This window comes from Amblyomma mixtum, chromosome 5, assembly GCF_055824585.1.
Source record: "Amblyomma mixtum isolate Tamu chromosome 5, ASM5582458v1, whole genome shotgun sequence".
NCBI classification, from domain to species: domain Eukaryota; kingdom Metazoa; phylum Arthropoda; class Arachnida; order Ixodida; family Ixodidae; genus Amblyomma; species Amblyomma mixtum.
In genome coordinates this window covers 184,183,912-184,202,891 of record NC_143016.1, presented here as the reverse complement: position 1 = coordinate 184,202,891, position 18,980 = coordinate 184,183,912, and the positions used below count along the sequence as shown (strand labels likewise).

At 49.0% G+C, this 18,980-nt stretch overlaps 1 protein-coding gene, 1 long non-coding RNA gene and 2 other non-coding genes across 6 annotated transcripts; 1 reads left to right on the top strand and 3 right to left on the bottom strand.

The window, feature by feature from the left end:
* Positions 1-4,446: 4,446 nt before the first annotated feature.
* On the top strand, positions 4,447-6,677 carry LOC149345064 (uncharacterized). The gene is made up of 5 exons (XM_089547359.1): positions 4,447-5,889; positions 5,967-6,005; positions 6,065-6,264; positions 6,360-6,523; positions 6,635-6,677. The coding sequence occupies exons 3-5, from the start codon at positions 6,124-6,126 to the stop codon at positions 6,675-6,677; spliced, it is 348 nt and encodes a 115-aa protein (XP_089403485.1). The 5' UTR covers positions 4,447-5,889; positions 5,967-6,005; positions 6,065-6,123.
* Positions 6,678-11,321: 4,644 nt separating this feature from the next.
* On the bottom strand, positions 11,322-15,884 carry LOC149345063 (uncharacterized). Of its 3 annotated transcripts, XR_016283241.1 has the most exons (6): positions 15,624-15,884; positions 14,636-14,692; positions 12,232-12,387; positions 12,107-12,168; positions 11,597-11,918; positions 11,322-11,462 (listed from the first exon to the last, which is right to left on the bottom strand). It is a non-coding gene; the product is annotated as an uncharacterized LOC149345063 (long non-coding RNA). The 3 variants fall into 3 exon arrangements; XR_016283242.1 differs by lacking the exon at positions 14,636-14,692; XR_016283243.1 differs by lacking the exons at positions 14,636-14,692; positions 15,624-15,884 and adding an exon at positions 13,809-14,587.
* A 1,483-nt stretch (positions 15,885-17,367) lies between these two features.
* Positions 17,368-17,439, bottom strand: TRNAT-CGU (transfer RNA threonine (anticodon CGU)). Its single transcript has one exon. It is a non-coding gene; the product is annotated as a tRNA-Thr (tRNA).
* A 192-nt stretch (positions 17,440-17,631) lies between these two features.
* On the bottom strand, positions 17,632-17,703 carry TRNAT-CGU (transfer RNA threonine (anticodon CGU)). Its single transcript has one exon. It is a non-coding gene; the product is annotated as a tRNA-Thr (tRNA).
* Positions 17,704-18,980: the final 1,277 nt, after the last annotated feature.

Genomic DNA, 18,980 nt, shown 5'->3' with positions numbered 1-18,980 from the left:
TTTTCTATCTCACTGTGTTATGCTCATGTTGCGTCTTTATAAGGCACAAGTGCTGTTGCGAGGCCGTGGCACGCCACTTCAGATGGAGAAGGTAGGCACTGACGGGTCTTTATATCAAAACTTAGTAGTAGTAGAAGACGTTTATTCGGCCAAAATTTACAGGCCGAGCATATCGACCGCCTGGGCGACCAGAAGTAGCTGTTCTTCCTCCCCTTCAGCGCCAAGCCAGTCGAGCCAGGTGGTGATGGATAAAGAAGGTGGGGGGTAGGAACCCGACTGCTGAGCAGCCGGGCAATAGAAGAGGCAATGGGCAAGGTCCGCATAGATACAGGGGCAGTTGGGACAGGAAGGGTCCGTTCGATAGCGATAGAGAAAGAGGCGAGACGGGGTTATGATTGCATTCATTTGAACGTGCCGAAGAAGGCGAGCCTCCGGCACTGTGAGTGATGGATGAGGGGGAGGGTAAAGGCGTTTGTCGAGGCGGAGCTCGAGGTAGACCTCTTTTATGGTGCGGCGAAGGGTGAGTCTCCCACCGTCCTCCGAGGGCTTGGGCCAGGGGATCAACGGTGCCCGGAAAAGTGTGTCACGGGCGAGCTGATGAGCCAGCTCATTGCCATCAATCCCTGAATGCCCAGGGACCCAGAGGAGGAAAACGATGGAAGGCTGCAAAGCGGAGACCGCTCGTTCGACCTCCTGTTGAAGAGAAGGGGTTAGGGTGCGTTTCTGTATGTGGTGTATAGCGGCTTGTGAGTCTGAATAGACTGTGTACTCTTGAAGAGAGGGAAGGAGGGCAAATGACTGGAGGGCATGCGCAATGGCGAGGACCTCGAGGGACAATGCATCCGGAGGGCGTAGAAACGGCCCGCTGGTGTGAGTTTCAGGAGCGGGGAGGTGGGGGTGGTACAGGGCGTAGCCGCAGGAACCTCGAGGAGCCACGAAGGAGGCATCCGTGTAAGCTACACCCTGGGTATCAAAGAGAGGGGAATGGTGCTGTGCGGCCGCATGACGACGGCCGGCGTGCAGAACGGGGGACATGTTGGACGGAAGGGGGAGGATCGGAAGATTGGGAGCCGGGGTGGGAATAGGAGAGGTAAACGGGGCGCAGGGAATGGGCGAGATACCCGCTTGAGTCAGTAACCACTGACCCTGACGGGTAAGGGAAAGCCGGGCAAGCTGCGAGTCATGATGGAGAGAGAGCAGAGAACGGAGAGGATGAAAGAGGCCTGTTGCAAAGATCTTTGCAGTAGAGGTAGTGATAGGGAGGTTGAGAGCTGCCTTGTAGAGGCCCACAAGGGCACTCTCAAGAGCGTTAAGTTGAGTCTGATTGAAGGAAACGTAGGGTGCAAAGTACAAGACCTTGTTGAGGGCCAGCGCGTGGGCAACTCGGCACGCATGAGCCTCGTGGAGACCTGAGCGCCGAGTGACCACGCGCCGCAGGAGGTGAGTTACGGAGTGGCAGGTGGTGACAGCACGGTGGAGGGCTTGCACGTTCTTGGCTGCATGCAAAGGAAAGCCAAGAACTTTGCACTGCGTGACGACAGGAATGGGAGAGCCAGAAAGGTGGAGAGAGACGAATTGGTTGTGTGAGCGCTGGTATGAGGAATGGTTGAGGAGAAGGAGCTCGGATTTTTCAGGAGCAGGAGAGAGGCCAGCAGTGGTGAGAAAGGAGTCGATTAGATCTAGGCCATGTTGCAGGGTGTCCTGTACGTGACCGGGAGACCCAGACGAACACCAGAGAGTGATGTCATCGGCGTAAAATATATGATGCAGGTCGGGAATTTCAGCTAGATGGGAGGCGAGAGGGGCCATAGCAAGATTGAAAAGGGTAGGAGAGAGAACAGCACCTTGAGGAGTGCCTCGGGTGAGGTTGTGGGGGTCGGACAGATAGGTGTCGACTCGAAAGCGAGCGACACGTTTAGAGAGGAATGAGCGGATATAACAGTACATGCGGGAGCCACAGTCTAGGGAGGAGATTTGGGAAAGGAAGTGGTCGTGGCAAACACCGTCGAAGGCCTTGCGAACATCGACGGTCACAAGTGCGTGAATTTGAGTGGGGGTAGGTGACAGAAACGTGTGCTGGAGAACTAGAAACATGTCCTGTGCACAGACGTGGCGTCGGAAGCCGATGAGAGAATGAGGAAAGAACTCCCTCGTCTCGAGAAAATTAGAGAGGCGAGTCAGGGCCATTCGCTCAAGGGTCTTACCAACACATGATGTCAGGGAGATTGGGCGGATGTTAGATAGAGAGGGAGGCTTGCCCGGCTTTGGAATCATAGAAATGAGGGAGCAGGTCCAGGAGCTGGGCAGGCAGCCGCTGTCCCATGCATCATTGTAGGTTTTAAGGAGGAATTCTTTGGCGCAGTCAGGAAGGTTGCGAAGTGTGGTGTATGTAATGGCATCCTCACCGGGAGCCGAGCGTGTAGCATTAGCAGCCAGAGCCGATTCGAGCTTCCGGAGAGTGAAGGATTGGTCCAGATCGGGGTTAGGTCCACCGCAGTACACCGGGTAGGAGGGTGCCAGAGGGGGCGGGAGATAGAGAGAGGCGAGCTGATCAAAAACATCGGAGGGAGTTCCTTGAGTGAGGGCTTTAGCTAGAGTGGGAGCAAGGGCAGGCTTAGTGCCAAGGAGGGATTTGAAGAGAGACCATGTGGATCGCGAGTGCAATGCAGAGTCAAGACGGTCACAAAGAGCCCAGCAAACCAAAAACCTCTCTGAGACGTCTAGCTAGACGTCTCTGAGAGGTTTTTGGTTTGCTGGGAGCACTCCAACGAGAGTGCTCGAGTGAGGCGCAGTGGGCGACGATCTCGGCCCGCAGAGCAGTGATCCGGGAAGAAAGTTGGGCATTGTGGGGTTGGCAGCGGAAGGAGCGTTGAAGACGTTTACGGCGACGCCATAAACGGAGTAGGTGAGGATCTGGGTCTGGGACTGGGTAATAAGAGCGAACACGACGGCTACTGGACGTGAGCGCTGCAGTGATGCGCGACGTCCAGTCGTCGTAGGATTGAAAGGAGTCAGAGGAGAGATTAGCGCGGAAGGCGTGCCAGTCAGTATGAGTGACCGGATGACTTCGAGGGATGTGGGAAAGAGAGGTGGAAATGTGGACAAGATAGTGGTCACTGAGAAGAGTTTCGGCTGTCACTTGCCAGTGAAATGAAAGTGAACCCCGAGAGAAAGTGAGATCGGGTGTCGTGGGACGCTGTGAGGCAGTGCCCGCTCGAGTAGGGGAGCCAGGAGTATTGAGAAGGGTGAGGTGGCGTTCCTGGGCCAGACAGTGGAGGAGGCGGCCGGGTTTAAGGGTTTGAGGGTAGCCCCAGAGTGTGTGAGTGGCATTAAAGTCACCACCAAAGAGGAGATGGGAGTTAGAAGGAAGAGAGTGAAGGAACTTGCCCAGGGCGGAAAATAAAGAGGAGGTAACAGGGGGGTTGTAGAAAGACAAAAGGGCGAGTGAGACGCGGGAAGAAGGGTGGTAATAGACCACACCAACTAAATATTTAAGAAGGACGGAGGGGATATCAAGTGGCTCCACGAGCACGTCGCTACGTACATAAATAGACGCAAGTGGTGTGGCCGTAGCGGCATGGTAGGCACGGTAGCCTGGGACAGTGCGGGCCGTCCGGGTCTCCTGGAGAAGGAGAAAATGGGGCAGGGAGGGGCGGGCGAGTAGATACTGGTGGAGGGGGGTCTTATTATGGCACAGATTTCGGCAGTTCCACTGCACAATCTCGAGGTCCTCGCCAAAAGCCATTATGATAGTGTAGAGGTAGAACTTCGTGAGGGTACGCGTTCCTTCTTTTTGGCCGGGGGCAGTGACTCATGCAGGGATTGGAGCGTAGAAGTGAAGGATTCTAATTGTTTGGATTGTGCTTGGAGGGTGGTAAGAATCTGCAGAACCGATGTCTCTAGCTGAACCAAGCGAGTGTGGTGTGCCTGTGTGGTGGTTTCGAGAAGATCAGCCAAAGGGGCGACCTGGGCGGTGGAGGAGGGAGTGGTGAGTGTGGCAAGGTGCTCATTTAGCTTGGTAAGCTGGGAGGTAAGAGAGGAGGTGGTTGTCTGGAGGGTTTGGGTCAAGGCGTGGATCTGTTGTTGTAGGTCGTGGGAAATTCGCTGTTGCTCTCGCTGCTGGCGTTCCAGCATAGCGAGCCGGAGGTCGAAGGAGCGGCTCTCGTCAGTCAGGGATGGAGAGGGTGGTGCAGTGGAAGAGACGCTGGAAAGGGACGCTGGAACCGAGGAGCCTTTAACTTTGGCGGCGTAGGAGCCTGGTGGTGACGTGACCGGAGCTGACGGAGGTTCATGATTAGATGAGGAGGAGGGGGTGGGTTGCGTGGCCCGGCGCAAAGCTAGGCGTCGTAGGTACGCAGCTTTGGCACACTCGCGTTGTTTACCGAGGAGAAAGGGGCAAGTGGGGTCGAGGGAGGAGTGGGTGTTTACCTGGAAATGAACGCACCAGGGCTGGGCACAAACATGAGCGGAAGGGTCGGCGGGTAGAGGAGCAGCACAGCGACGGCACTTTGCCGGAACGCTGTGCTGTGGACACTGGTGGGCGCGGTGTCCAAGAGCGAGACAACGGGTGCAGGTGGGAGGCTTAGGCTTATGGGGACGGCACCGGAAGGCAACGCGTTTGAAATACACAAAGTGGGGGATTACGGTTCCAGCGAAAGTTATGAGCACCGACTGAGTGGTGCCCATCATACGAGCAGCAAGAATATCGGTTTTGAATGATTCGATATCATGCATGAGGTCATCCGGGGTGAAGTGGCCACCGACGTTATGGATGACGCCGAGGCATGAGATGGGAGGATTAGGGGCATATGTTTTAATGGTGATAGGCTTACCGTGAAGCTGAAGATGCGTGATAGAAAGCAGGAGGTGGGCGGTGAGAGGGGAATGAGTTTTTAAAAAGACGAGGCTTTGGGCTGGCTTGGCCTGAAGGGTAATCTCCGCACTGCTCTCGGAGGACAGTTGTGCAGCGGAGACGACTGCGGCGAGGACGTCGTAGAGCGGTATCTTGGGGTTGAGGGTGCCAGGGGGAAGCTGGATGCCAACTGTGATGAGCTCGGTGCGGGGCCGGGTGGCGGAGGCAGGCTTACGGCAGGCACCGATGGTGGTCCAGCCGACCTCAGGGGCCGGAATGAGATGGCCGTCGACCGGGGACGCCGTAAGGTCCATGTCTGCTGTGTCGTCACCCTGAGCCGCAATCTGCGACGCAGGTACCAAGGTGCTGGACTTGCTGTCAGCGGGAAGTGTGGTCCGAGTAGGTGCGGCGGCACTGGCGGCGGCGACGAACGCAGTCGACTGCGATGCGTCTGTGGGCCCGAAGCTCTTGGCTTCCCTTAATGCGTGGAGTTGGCCAGCAGTGGACGCCGCGGCGGTGACGAACGCTGCCGGCTGCGTTGCAGCTGTCGATTCGGAGCTCCCAGCGTCGGTGAACGCGACGGGAATGGGCGCGGTGGTGTGGCCGGTGTTGAACGCAGCCGGTTGAGACATGGCTGTAAGCGTGGTTGGAGTAGGCCCCGCGGCGGCCGCGTCGGAAGAAGTTGACACTGGCGAGGTATGGGTGGGTCTCGGCTTCAGGGGCTTGTTGAGACGCTGCATGCCAGAGGTGCAGGCGCGGCGCGTTAGGGTTAGTGAGGCGCCGCGCCGCAGCAGATTTTTGGAGGCGCTTGGAGCGCCAGCTCGACAGCGGGCCGTGATGCGAATGGTGTCCTCGTGGTGCGGATGTCTTCCTGACGCGATGGAGTGTAAATCCAGGGGCGGCCAAGGCCCTAGACCAGGCCAGGGGCAGGTGATAAACGGAGCACGATAGCCAGCCAGCTAACCAGGGCGGCGCCACATAGCGGATCTTTGTTTCAGCACATCGAGGCACCGAGGCATCGCAACCAAGGAGTGATCGTAAGCTATTTTTTTCTTGCAAGTTATCTGGTTTGAGCTCCAAAAGCACTAAACTGGTGTCATACGTTGACTTTCAGATGTCCAGCCATGCTGCAGCACAGGGCTGAGCTGTGCTGGTGAGTGCTTCTATGCTAGACACAAATTTACGAAGGGTGTGACAATATTTTACTTACAGATTTTCAGCGCCGCGTGATTACCTCTTTAAATATACTAAGGCACACTCAGTCTGAAATAATGGATGCCATTGGAACATTGTTGCAGAAGACAGAGCCCACAGAAAAGAACCCTGAGCCAATGCTGCAAGATCCCCTTTCGACAGTAAAAGCTGTGCAATCTTTCGATGCCAGCCTCACAGACACCATGAGTGAAGCTTTGGTAAGTGCTATTCTATTTTAAGTAGCTGTTTGTTTTAACTTGTTAGCGTTGCTCTTTGCACATCTTCAGTGATAACCTTCAAAAATTCTTTCTAGGTGGTCGAGCTGGCTTCGTTTGGTGCACGGACGCTGCAAAACACTGTGCGCTCCATGCTTTGTCACCTTATGTCCGATGAGACTGCATCAAATTTTAGAGTGCATGGCAGGAAAGGGAAGGAGGTGTTTCGGGACCTCAAACTGCGGAGGATCATTTTTGGCAAGTACATGTTCTTGAAGGCTGCTGTTCCTCTGAATTTGGCAGTGCTGAAACAATGCAGAATGACTATGCCAACAAGTTTTATCTACAATTTTAAATCTTCCTGTCATTTCAGATGCAGTGAGACGTACAAGACATCACCAAAGTGCCACTCATGAGGACGTGGACCTCCGGATCAGTGAATGGCTGCGGCGTGCCAAGGAACGTTGTGGCAAGGTTACTGATTCATCAGCACTGACAGTGTAAAAACGACCGTTCCACAAGTGCATATAAATTTGTTGTCTACATCTGGCATTGTCATGACTATGACTGTAGGGTAGTGAACAATCACATGTCAGTACACATCCTTAATGCTGAGCGTGCTCAGGGGGAAACTATTCACATAACGGGCTAGAAAAAATTCAGGGGGCACTTTGACTGTCAAGTGCGTAGAGGCGAAAGCGTTTTCCGCACCACTTTGACTGCCTCTGTGGCATTGGTGATGTCACCACTGGATGACGTCACACAATGACTAATTAATGGTTAATTACTGATTAGCTGCTAATTAATGACATCTAAGCTTCGTTTTATAGGAGTGCAACGCGACAGCCTGTTGTAGCGCTGCCGGGAGTCCATGGCACTTAATGCCACACCCGTTCGGTGGGATGCCTAACGCAACGCTTTTTGAGGAAAGGAAATGGTGCAGTAGTTCTCTGTCATCTGGATGGACACCTGAACCTTATAGCCGCCGCGGTGGCTCAGTGGCTATGGTGCTCGGCTGCTGGCCCGAAAAACGCGGGTTCGATCCCGGCCGCTGCGGCTGAATTTCTTTGGAGGAGAAATTCGAGGCCCGTGTACTGTGCGATGTCAGTGCACGTTAAAGAACCCCAGGTGGTCGAAATTTCCGGAGCCCTCCACTACGGCGTCTCTCATAGCCTTAGTCGCTTTGGGACGTTAAACCCCATAAACCAACCAACCAAACCGACACCTGAACCCCACTGTACAGGAAGTGATGGTGAAAGAGGGGCCGTAGTGAAAATTGTATTTGAGGAAAGGGAATTGCGCAGTAACTAGCTGTTTCACATATCTCTGTGAACACCTGTCAAAAGCGTGATGCCTCTGCTGACAACTTTCTGTCGAAAACAATTGAGACATTAAAGGCTTTCGCCTTAATAAAACTTCCGTTGGCGGATTGCGAAAAAAGCTGAGCATCATAGAGCATAATTCTGCTGATATGGTATGAATGACTAAAGTAGCCATATTCTTGAGTGACGTTAAATCCCATCTGGCATTATTTGCTGGTCCCTTCACTGTTGCTATAGATAAACAAGTTGCATTATTTGGCAGAATATGATAAACAGTCCGTTGACCACCACAGGAGTTGTGCTACAGTACCATAGGTCATATTGTTCAGTGCCTATTTTCAGAAACTTCACCAAATGCTTGGCTGGAGCAAATCACTTCCCAGAAGCATACCTGTTTTAATGCAATTGAGCCTACATAGGACATAATTTATATGGGCACTTTCCTTCCAGAGATCTGCTTCTTTTGGGACACATTCCCACAAAAAAAGTCGCCTGTACTATACCAATGTTTTTCAATTAACACTCTTAAAATAGTTCCTGAAGGAGAAAAACTATTTGATGGACAGTCCAACAGATTCAGTGGCCATAGAATGCTGTAGGAATCGTCTTAATTACATAGCTAATAACTTTAAAATAACAGATTATAGATTATTTGAAAACAAAAATTACTTAACACTCCTGAGCATGAGGGAAAATGAAACTGCATGAAGTGCACAGGAAGCTCGGTGATACATGTTTTAATGGAGGCCCCACAGCACCCAGTCTCTATACCGTCTCACACGTCGGGAAGCCGGTTAGAAATATATAAAAGAAGGGTTTTAATGACTTTGCACATTTAACGTGATACAGAGAAAACAAAAAGGAAACGCACGGTTGTCGCACAAAACTCACGGGAATGTCCGTCAAGAACACACGCTGACGAGCCGCCTTCCCCCGACACCTTTTTTTCCTTCCTCCATGCCCGACACACACACACGCTACAGTGAACTAGAATATTGGGTAGTGTGCTCACTGCGCCGCGCCTCCATAGGCCGAGGTGAAGCCGCTGGTGTCGACATTTTTTAGTTTCCCGTTTGTCCGCTAGGCGCCGCCGCTGTTCCGAACACTGTAGTCGGCGCGGCACAAGTAGGCGCGGTCTCGCGCTTTGGCTGTTTCGCGTTGGTCGTCGTTGTGTGCTGTGCTCAGTTTGTGCTTGATTTGGCGGATTCACTGACGTGCTTAGAATATTATTTCGTGTCCCACGAACTTGCAAGGCAAGGATCAGCATCCTGGACAAATCGCGAGAGTGTTCAGGAAAGGAAAAAAAAATTCCCGGTCGCCGGCAGAACCATTGCTTCGCGCCGGGTGGCAATACCGGCCATGCAAGCATTCTACAATTGCTGACTTACCTCACAGAAAAGCTGAAATATAAGTACTTGATGACATCTAAGCTATGTCAAGACCCACTGGAGAACCTTTTCAGCATCATAAGACAATCATATCCGGCAGTAGTGAGCACCCGACACCGACGCAGTTTTTAATCATAGTAAACTGCCTTTCATTTTATGGCTTGGTGAAATGAATTTCTCAGGGAAACTGTGAAGATTCTCTGTTGGCCTCCTTGCTTGATGTGGGAGGTAAAGACTCTGCCGAGATACACGAACGTCGCATGCCAGCAGGAACTGCAGTGAAGTTGTCAGTTGATCAAGCTGGAGCGTGCCATGATCATAGTCAGCACATAGTCAAGAGTGACTCATGACTAGTCTTTCATATTGCAGGCTATGTAGTACGAAAATTTGTTATGAAGGCAAAGTGTGAAAGCTGCATTAGCCTCCTAACTATGCCAGCTACTGATGACAGTTTTCAGCTGGCAAGGTACACAAGATACTGCGACAGGGGAGGACTCATCTACCCTTCCACACAGCTGTATGATTTTGTGCTGAAGCTTGAGAACCTTTCTACCGAATGCTTCAGCCAAAGCCAACTCCATTCAGAGAGCATCCTTGATGTGCTGGACGTGGTCACGGCAAGGTTGTGTAAAGAGGTCGGTTGCCATCTTCACACAGAAGTTGTTTCGAAGGAAATTGTAAAATTTATCATTGTAGCCAGGCTTGTGAAAGGAGTGAATACTGAGAGGCAGACGTGAACGGGCCAAGCACTTGAAGTTGATCCGTAGCTGAAGCACTGCCACAGTTACTTTCCCTCTGTGCTTATCGCAAACAATGTAAATAAATTTGTCTTTGCCCAATTTGAAGTTGATGGCTTTGTGTACTGTTTCATTTCAAATCTGCTGAAAATTAGCCCTTGGGCTGATGCTATGGCAGAGCAGTTACTGCATGCAAATTCAAAGGAATGGTGGGTACAAGCTAATCAAAAAGCATGAACGAGTCGCGAAATTAACTGCAAGGTTGTGGAACGCCAGGGTTGGATTTGCGAGCATGCGTATAATTTCACAGCAGTCATTGGCAATGGTCTGAAACGATCTTTGTCTTTAATACTTTGCAAAAATAATGCGACACGCCGTAGCCGAACTGGTGTGCTCAAAGCATTTGCTTAAAGTCGCGCTGGTAGGACGGTACTGAGCGTCGTGTTCGCAATTCGAGCCGATGAGTTCTCGGAATCTCAAAGTGGTGGCCGCTGCGCTCCACGCGCTAGACCCGCCCTGCCTTCGCGCGGATGAAGATTTCATTAAACCTTCATCTGCTAATGTTGAGCAAAACACATGATGCAAGCTAGTTTACTCCGCGCAAGCACGATCTTTGGCAATAACGCGGCCTTTTATCCCGCATATGCTTGGACCGGTTTCCCCCGGCCGTCCTGCAGTGAACTACAGTGAACACGACAGCAGTGCCGCCACGGCGCCGCTGCCGTTTTGTCACACCGGTGGCTTCACTCCAGCCTGGCCAGTGAGCCCACTACCCCTATTCTAGTTCACTGTACACACGCACTCACTGTCCTCTCTCTCCCCAGCCGTGCCTTAACAATGCCCTTCAGGCTCCCTAACGTAGGCGGCGCCAGCAAGCGGCTGGTAAGGAAAAGGCTACAACTGCTTGATGCATGGAAAAGAATGCATCTGCAGAGGCCTGGTTTTTTATTTTTTACAGTAGTGGTGTGCAAGGAAATGCGTGTCGTGACGCAATAAAACAGCCATTTCAAACTAGTGCCGCACTCACTATATCACATCATCAGTATACACTAAACTTTTTGTGCCTCATGCACTCAATTTCGGATTTGTGTGAAAAAAGTGCTTACACCCTCATGCCGCAGAGTAAAAGAGTGACTTTTTCCTTTTCAGTAACTGCAACGGCATTGTTTTGGCCACGCCTTAACTGAAGTAATTGACTAACCACAAGAATATGTTAATTAAAATACAACTGGCAAATTTTATTTAATATAATCAGGATGCCCAATCAACCGCTGTACGTCCAGCGGACGTACGATGTACGTCCCTTAACGGATGTACGGATATCCGTGGGAGATCCGCCGATCTCCGACGGATCTCCGAGGGACGTCCGACGGAGGTACATTTGTAACTGGAAAGATCTCCCACGGACATCCGATTCGGATATCCGCGGATATCCGCCGCGGATCTAAAGAGGACATTGGCATGTTGCAGGCCTGGGTGACTGCAGCCACTAATATAACTGTCATACACTAAATGAGTTTCCATACAAGCCGACAAAGTGTTCTATATCAGGCACAGGCCTCATCGTACGTCAAATGCATATGCCTATAGGAAGCAACCAAACACAAAGCAAGTTGTCTTAAAATCAAACAATTTTATTAAAGACATTAATACATGCTTTCAACCTTCAAGAGGCATTCTTCACGTTTGACGCTGGAAGAGGTCCCATGCAATAGGACGGGTTACTGTATGCAGGTTGTATTCTCATGTTGAACCTGTTGTAAAAAAGTTTTTCCCAAGAAAACAAACAAAAATGCAAAAATAGTGTCACTGAAAGGGTACATGATTTTTGCAATTCAAGGTACTGCCACTGAAGATCATAATAAAAAATACTATAGCTAGAACATACCTGCTGACTATGTCGCACATTCGCGACCATCAATTGCACGAACCGTCCACACATGTGCTGCAAAGGAAAAGATGATGAGTGCATGAGGAGAGCTGATAACTTCAACACACTTCGAACTTACATGTAGACCAATGCTCTGTAGCGCAAGCTACAACACGGTTGCTCTGAATGGGCTGGTGACGTCCGTGCAGCAACCCTGAGGGAACAAGTGGACAGGTTGTGAGTGGGCAACATGCACTTACACTGCAACTAATACATACCTGTTGACACTATGATGTGGCACATTTGCAACAATCAATTGCACGAGCTGTCCACATACACGCTGCAAAAAAAAAATGAAAAATTAATTTCAACATACTTTTAACTTACATGTAGACTGCTGCTTTGTAGTGCAAACTATTACATAGTTGCTCTGAATGGGCTGGCCACGTCCGTGCAGCAATACTGAGGGAACAAGTGGACAGGCTGTGAGAGTGAGCAACATGCACTTACACTGCAAGTAATACATACCTGTTCACACTACGATGTGGCACATTTGCAACAATCAATTTCACGAGCCATCCACAGACACACTGCAAAAGGAAAAAGTGAAAAATGCATTTGTGGAGTTGGAAATTTTAACACTACGAACTTACATGTAGACTGCTGCTCCGTATTGCAGCCTGCTATAGCAGAACAGTAGCACAACAGGCTATTCACGTCATACCGGCAGAAGTTTCATGCAATAGGAAAGGTTACTGCGTGCAGGCAGTACTCTCATGGTTGAACTTGGTATTCCAAAAAGGGATGCTCTGAAAAACAAACCAAAACACAAATAGAATACTTTTACTGAATGGTTAAGCAAATATTTAAGTGCGAGATACTGTAAGTAAAAACATTAATGAAAGACAATATCAAGAGAATTGCATAATTTTGACCCGTAGTTTCTCCAGCCTTGCTGCCACATAGTAATGCAACTCTATGATAATGCAACTCTATGATGAGATAAGAGGTGCACAAGAGTTTACAATGCATATAGCACACACAACAAAATCAAGCTAATAATCTACAATGTCACCGTGCCAACCACGGCTTGCAGAGGTATGTTACCTTCGGGTTGCAAAGGTCTGAAAAAAAAGACACAAAACACGAGAGCACGCAATTTTTTTCCCACTGGTTGCATGAGAAAAGATAACACTACATTTATGTTTCCCTGCATATTACTGAAATAGTAATAATGAAGATAAATTTTCAAACAGGCGACGAAGTTAAAAAAAAGACTTGTAAAGGCACGAAGAAAATCGGCATGGGACAATTTGCGGTCAGGAGTGTTAGGGCTGGAAGAATTTGAAAATAGACAGTTTAACAGCTTTGCACGCATTAAGCAAGAACATTTCATTAAGAAGCTTGTGAAGAAGTAGTGGAACATAACAGAGGCCCTTCATCTCCCTTCCCTTCATCTAATATGAACGAAGAAATGAACGGCGGCGCAACAAGAAGAACACAACAGGAGAGGGGACACCACATGCGCACACTACCAACTGTTTTATTGCATGGAAAGGAGGCATATTTAAACATACAGCTCAGGCATGACACTAATCGCATAATCGCTCAGAACCCAACACGTGGAAAAGAAACAGCAACATCAGGATAAAAGAAAAAAGAAAAAAACCCTTAACCTCTGCAGGAAAAACAAAGATTTTGATAACAGAACTTTGAGCAGGCCATCTCGTAGCAAAAGCAGAGTCAAATAATCGTAGCAAAGGCAGAGTCAAACAAGAGAAGCAAAAGCAGTCAAGAAAATAAAAAATACAATCGTAGCAAAGGCAGAGTCAAACGTATTAAGCAAAAGCAGTCAGAACCCGAGAAACAACAAAACGGAAAGCAAAAAACAGTAACAAAGTTAACAACCCGCCTAAAACAAACAGACAGCCGCTGGAAATGCAGGGCTGAAAAGATGCACAGCACATGGCGTTACAAAAAACTGTCAAGAAAGGACACTTCATTTCTACGGAGGGATACTGAGGAGTCGCTAACACAAGTGCTTCCCTTCTTATTGATCATAAAAGCCTCAAGAATTTCGCGTGCCATATGAACTTTTGCCACTATAGTAGGATGCAATTCAAGAATGCAGCAGCGAATGCCCCTCAACAAAAGCCCTCCAGCCAATGCCATCGACTGGTTTTCATGATGTGGCGATTAATTACATTTCACGGAGATACATGCGAGCCACCTGGGATTTCACGTTAAGGAAATAACTACAACGTCTGAGAACTGGTCAATGCCACTGGATGGTAGGCATTCGCCACTTCATTCTTGAGTTCTGTCAAATTATAAAAGCCGTTCATGTATTCAGAGGTGATGGGCAGGTGCGTAAGGAGTGCAGTGTTCCTCAGACTGCACATATATTTCATTATGACTGTTTCTGCAACAAATAGTTTTAAGGTTAGGCATCTGTAGCTACGAGAACAAGTTTAAATCTTGCACAACTCTTATGTAGTAACCAACAGAGGCGAAAATATTTCTTGAAATGCAATATATTTTGCTTAAATACACTGCAAACATAAAAGAAGAGATACACCCCACTGCAGACAGCTTTGTGCCAGTGCATGAACAATGTGTTTGCAGTGCAAGACACTACAGGTACTCCCACAGGCAATCACATCCATACTGAAATGTCCAAAAAATTCAAGTGTGAGAATAGGAACCCTCAACACACACCTGCAGGCTACCTGATGACTTAGTGGTTAACACAAGGCTCAGTAGAGAAAAGTTTGTAGGACGTGGATTTTCAGAAAAATATTTATTTTTACATTGCCTCACTACGCAGTCAGCTGAAACTTGTTGAATAAGTTCGAACATCTATCTCCCCTCATTAAACTGCTCTGGCTAACAGCACAGTACAGAATTTTTTTCCAGGAACTCGCATCCCGAAAACTTTTATCCACCATTGTACAAGCACACTGCACTATAGCCAGATGCCCTCTACTGCACAGAGCAAAGAAAAAGAAAGTATAAATCATATGAAAGGAAGAAATTTGCACCGTAGTTCAAACTTACCTGTAAGCTACTGCTGTACTCTCAGGTAACACAGGTCATAGGTCAGTCACATCCATACTGCATGGCCAAGGACACAAAATATGAGAGAGCAACCTGTACTGCACTTTTTCAACATAACGTAGACGTCATGATGCAGCAAAACATGGCCTTTGTTGAAACAAGCCCGCTCACAAGGTTCGCTGATGAAGCACCCAGCCGGCACTAACAACAAATCTGATGATCCACAGCTCCACAGGAGTAAGAAAGAGAGGTCTGCTCACAATCCAGGGATATGTATCTCTAGGTGTGCCATATATGGACCTGCTACTTTGCTCAGCACTGAGCCTTATGAGCATGAACATGATTGACAAAGCTACACCAATGCACCGCATGGCCTCATTGCAGTTAGTGCGCAGCGATAATAGGTGATTAACGTGTGACTGAAGTTCGGAAATTTAACAGAACACTTCAGTTTTCAAAACAATGCTACTGAACAGCGCAAATTACTGTGCTGTAGATGGCTGGAAACATCCATTTGACAAGCCTAATGTTGAAACAAGTCGATAAGCTGTGAAGGTAGACGAATTTTACATTATTTTCAACCTACCTGCACTTTCCATGGCATGGCATAACTTAGGCACCAATACACTCCGCACGCGGGCCACATACACACCACAAAGACAGTAAGAAAATAAGAAATCAGTCGCGAATCACTGCAAAACACACACAGCCCCGACATTATCCTTTTCGTGCGTTGTTTTATTGCTATTAAGAACTTGCGTAAAACTGCCTTAAGATTCACACCATGCACGTGTACACCTCGTCTCAATTTTTTTCGTAGTGTAGAACGAGAGAGGCGCGATGCACTGGCTTACGGAGCTTCGCGACAGGCTCGCGAACGCGGGCAAACACGTTTGCGGCAGCTATCGCATCGTACTTGTAACTTCCACAGCACTTTGCTCATCCCACGGCAACATCATCAAAGTAATCTTCAAGCACAGTTACTTACTTGCAAGTTATAACACGCCGCTTCTTTCATCCGAGGCAACAAAGAGTCGGGTGCAGTACGACGTCGGGGCTATTTCACGACAGCTTCGGGTCCAGAAGAAGGTCTTGACGAGCAAATAGGTGATTGATCACATTTATAGCACAGCCAAGCAACCGCAGAACAAACAAACCGCATACTGTAGCAAAAATAAAGGTCGGAAGAAGCACGATGCCACGAAAAACTACGCAAAGATCGCGCTGTTGGGCACCGCGCCGCCCGCTACAAAACTGGTGGCTGACGGATTGGATTGGATCGACTTTAAGGCCTGTCGTTCTGCCGCGGCTTCTGGTAGGAGTTCAGTTTTCATGGAAGGCAGCATGCCTCGGTTACCTCGGCGGAATGCTGGAAGAGAAAAGGGCATTGATCGCAGAAAGTCACGCAGTTTAATTCAGGTTCTTTCATATCAGCACCATATTCGAGTGATGTTAATTGATTAATCCGAATATGCAACTAATTGCCGCTATAAAAATTTGATCGGCTGAATTTGTCATTTGCAAATAGAATTGCTTTTAATTTTTTTATGTGAGGAAAAACAAAATATGTATGTGATGTAAGTTCAGATCCCTACAGGCATATTCACGGATACCCGTCGGACGTCCGTCCGCGGATATCCGCCAGCTATCCGATAACGAACGTCCTTCGGACATACTCCGAATCTCCGATGCGTATGTCCGGATATGGACGTCCGTAGGCATGCCCTACGGACATCCCCACCTGGCACTGGAGATTCGGATCTTAATCGTACGTACTACGGATATCCGTGGTTGACTGGGTGGTGCACATGGATACATCTGTCATTGCTAACCTATTGTTTCTGAAGGAATTTTTCTTATATTTTGAACCCTCTAAGAAAATTATGGAAGTGTTCGCTGAAAAAGTCCTGTACCTCAAACGTGGCGTTTGTGTGTCGAGGGAATTACCCATACACACGTATATCCTGCAAACATGCTTTCGTGTACATCCCCCGGATGTACACTTCGTCTTTCACACGGATGTACGAAGTCGGACTCAGTCTGTACGTCCGGCGGTTGTACGAATACGGATATCCGAAATCGGATTGTGTTCGTACGTCCGATGGACATCCGATCTCGGCAAAGGACGTTCGGATCTAGCTCGTACGTCCGACGGATATCTGTGGTTGCTTGGGCTGTTTCCGCGGCCGGCAAGGGCCGCTGTCGCCGCTCCGTGGGAGCTCATGACCCTGCGTCCGTCACGCTCGGTGGCCGGAAGTAGAAACCACTGAGCTATAGCGGCGCTTCTGTTGACTTTACAACCTGTTTCAGGCGCTCTCGCAGATGCACAGCGTAGTCCAGGTGTAAGCGAAGCATGCGCTTTCTGCTTTGCCGAGTCGCGCCCAAATATTCTCAGTTTGCAGAAGTCATTAGGGCACGGAAGTTCATCTAATGAAAAAAAAAGAGAGGAAAAAGATTGACACCAACCTCGAGCCGCCAGTGAGCATTGAACCCACGACCGCTGGTTTACGAGACCACCGCTCTGCCACTGAGCTATAGCGGCGCTTCTGTTGCCTTTACTACCTGTTTCAGGCGCTCTCGCAGATGCACAGCGCAGTCCAGGTGTGAGCGAAGCATGCGCTTTCTGCGTCGCCGAGTCGCGCCCAAATATTCTCAGTTTGCAGAAGTCATTAGGGCACGGAAGTTCATCTAATGAAAAAAAAAGAGAGGAAAAGAGATTGACACCAACCTCGAGCCGCCAGTGAGGATTGAACTCACGACCGCTGGTTTACGAGACCAGCGCTCTGCCACTGAGCTATAGCGGCGCTTCTGTTGCCTTTACTACCTGTTTCAGGCGCTCTCGCAGATGCACAGCGCAGTCCAGGATGTGAGCGAAGCATGCGCTTTCTGCGTCGCCGAGTCGCGCCCAAATATTCTCAGTTTGCAGAAGTCATTAGGGCACGGAAGTTCATCTAATGAAAAAAAAAAGAGAGGAAAAGAGATTGACATCAACCTCGAGCCGCCAGTGAGGATTGAACTCACGACCGCTGGTTTACGAGACCAGCGCTCTGCCACTGAGCTATAGCGGCGCTTCTGTTGCCTTTACTACCTGTTTTTTTTTATTTATTGCCTGACTTCGGCAAGAACCACAGCACACAAATACACTTACAGAGCACAATGAGCAATAATTAACAACACTATCCGCCCGTGGGTGCGTGGCATCATCATATTAAAACTCCTTAAGCGTCACCAAAGGCTCGACTCTTTCGAGCCACTCGGGAGCTTCAGGAGCAAGTTTCTGAACTTCAATATACTTATGCATGCACTCCCGAAAATAGATCCGTGCTGGCCGTGCATCAGGATCGCAATGATATCCTGCCATTCTGGAGCGCCAAATACAATGGAGGCCCATTAGCATAATGAGGTCGAATGGTGTCCCATCCTCACTCTCTACAGGCAAGTACCGAATACCATGAGCGTCGAGCGGAAATTCCTTTTTTAAAGTCCGTTGCAAAATGTCCCAAAAGTATACCCCCTCCCAACAGTGCAAAAAAACGTGGTCTATTGTTTCTGGTTGTTTACAAATTAAACAATGTGATCCCCAAGGTAGAAATAACTGCTTCCTTTCCAAGAATTCCTTTACTGGTAGTGTTCCGGTATGTAATTTAAAGAAAAAAGTTTTTGCACTTGGCGGCACCTGCATCGCCTTCACACGCTTAAGTACGTCGCGTCCCTGGCCTCCATTGTATAAGGCCTTGTACATAGGTTGTGGAAGAACTACATCGCACAAATCTTTATACAACTTCTTCCTGCTAACAGAAGATAAATATTCATACGAAAATCGAACAGACAGGAATCGAACACTCACGACAACCTCTCTAAAGTAACCAAAAATACGTCCCGAGAACCTTTCGGTTGTGACAACAAAGTCCGGCAGTGCATTTCCGAGCCTTAATTGGCACACAGTGCGCAAAAACGGATCGCTTACATCGCGCACAAAACAAAATCTGCTTACAATCTGCCGCAGAAATAAGTGTCCCAGACTCAGGCCGCCATCCTTCACCCGCCTAAACAAATTGGTCCGGCTACAGCGTTCCCAGTCCGCAGCCCACACAAAAACGGCAAAGATCCGGTGCAGTCTCTGTACGTTCATCCTTGCACAATGCAACACTTGCATCACGTACCACAGCCTAGACATAAAAAACAGATTGCACACTGTGGCCCTTGCGAAAATTGAAAGGTGTCGCCCTTTCCACCTTTCCACCTTTTCACGCGTGGCTTGCGTCTGTGGTTTCCAGTACGAATCGCTATCGCGATAACCGTCCAGTGGAACGCCTAAGTACTTTACTGGGGTCGTCACCCAGGA

Bases quoted from the DNA above. Each gene is read 5' to 3' on its own strand.
- LOC149345064 (XM_089547359.1), top strand. From the start codon at position 6,124: ATGGATGCCATTGGAACATTGTTGCAGAAGACAGAGCCCACAGAAAAG. The intron at 6,265-6,359 runs GTAAGTGCTATT...AATTCTTTCTAG, and splicing joins ACACCATGAGTGAAGCTTTG to GTGGTCGAGCTGGCTTCGTT. The intron at 6,524-6,634 runs GTACATGTTCTT...CTGTCATTTCAG, and splicing joins CGGAGGATCATTTTTGGCAA to ATGCAGTGAGACGTACAAGA.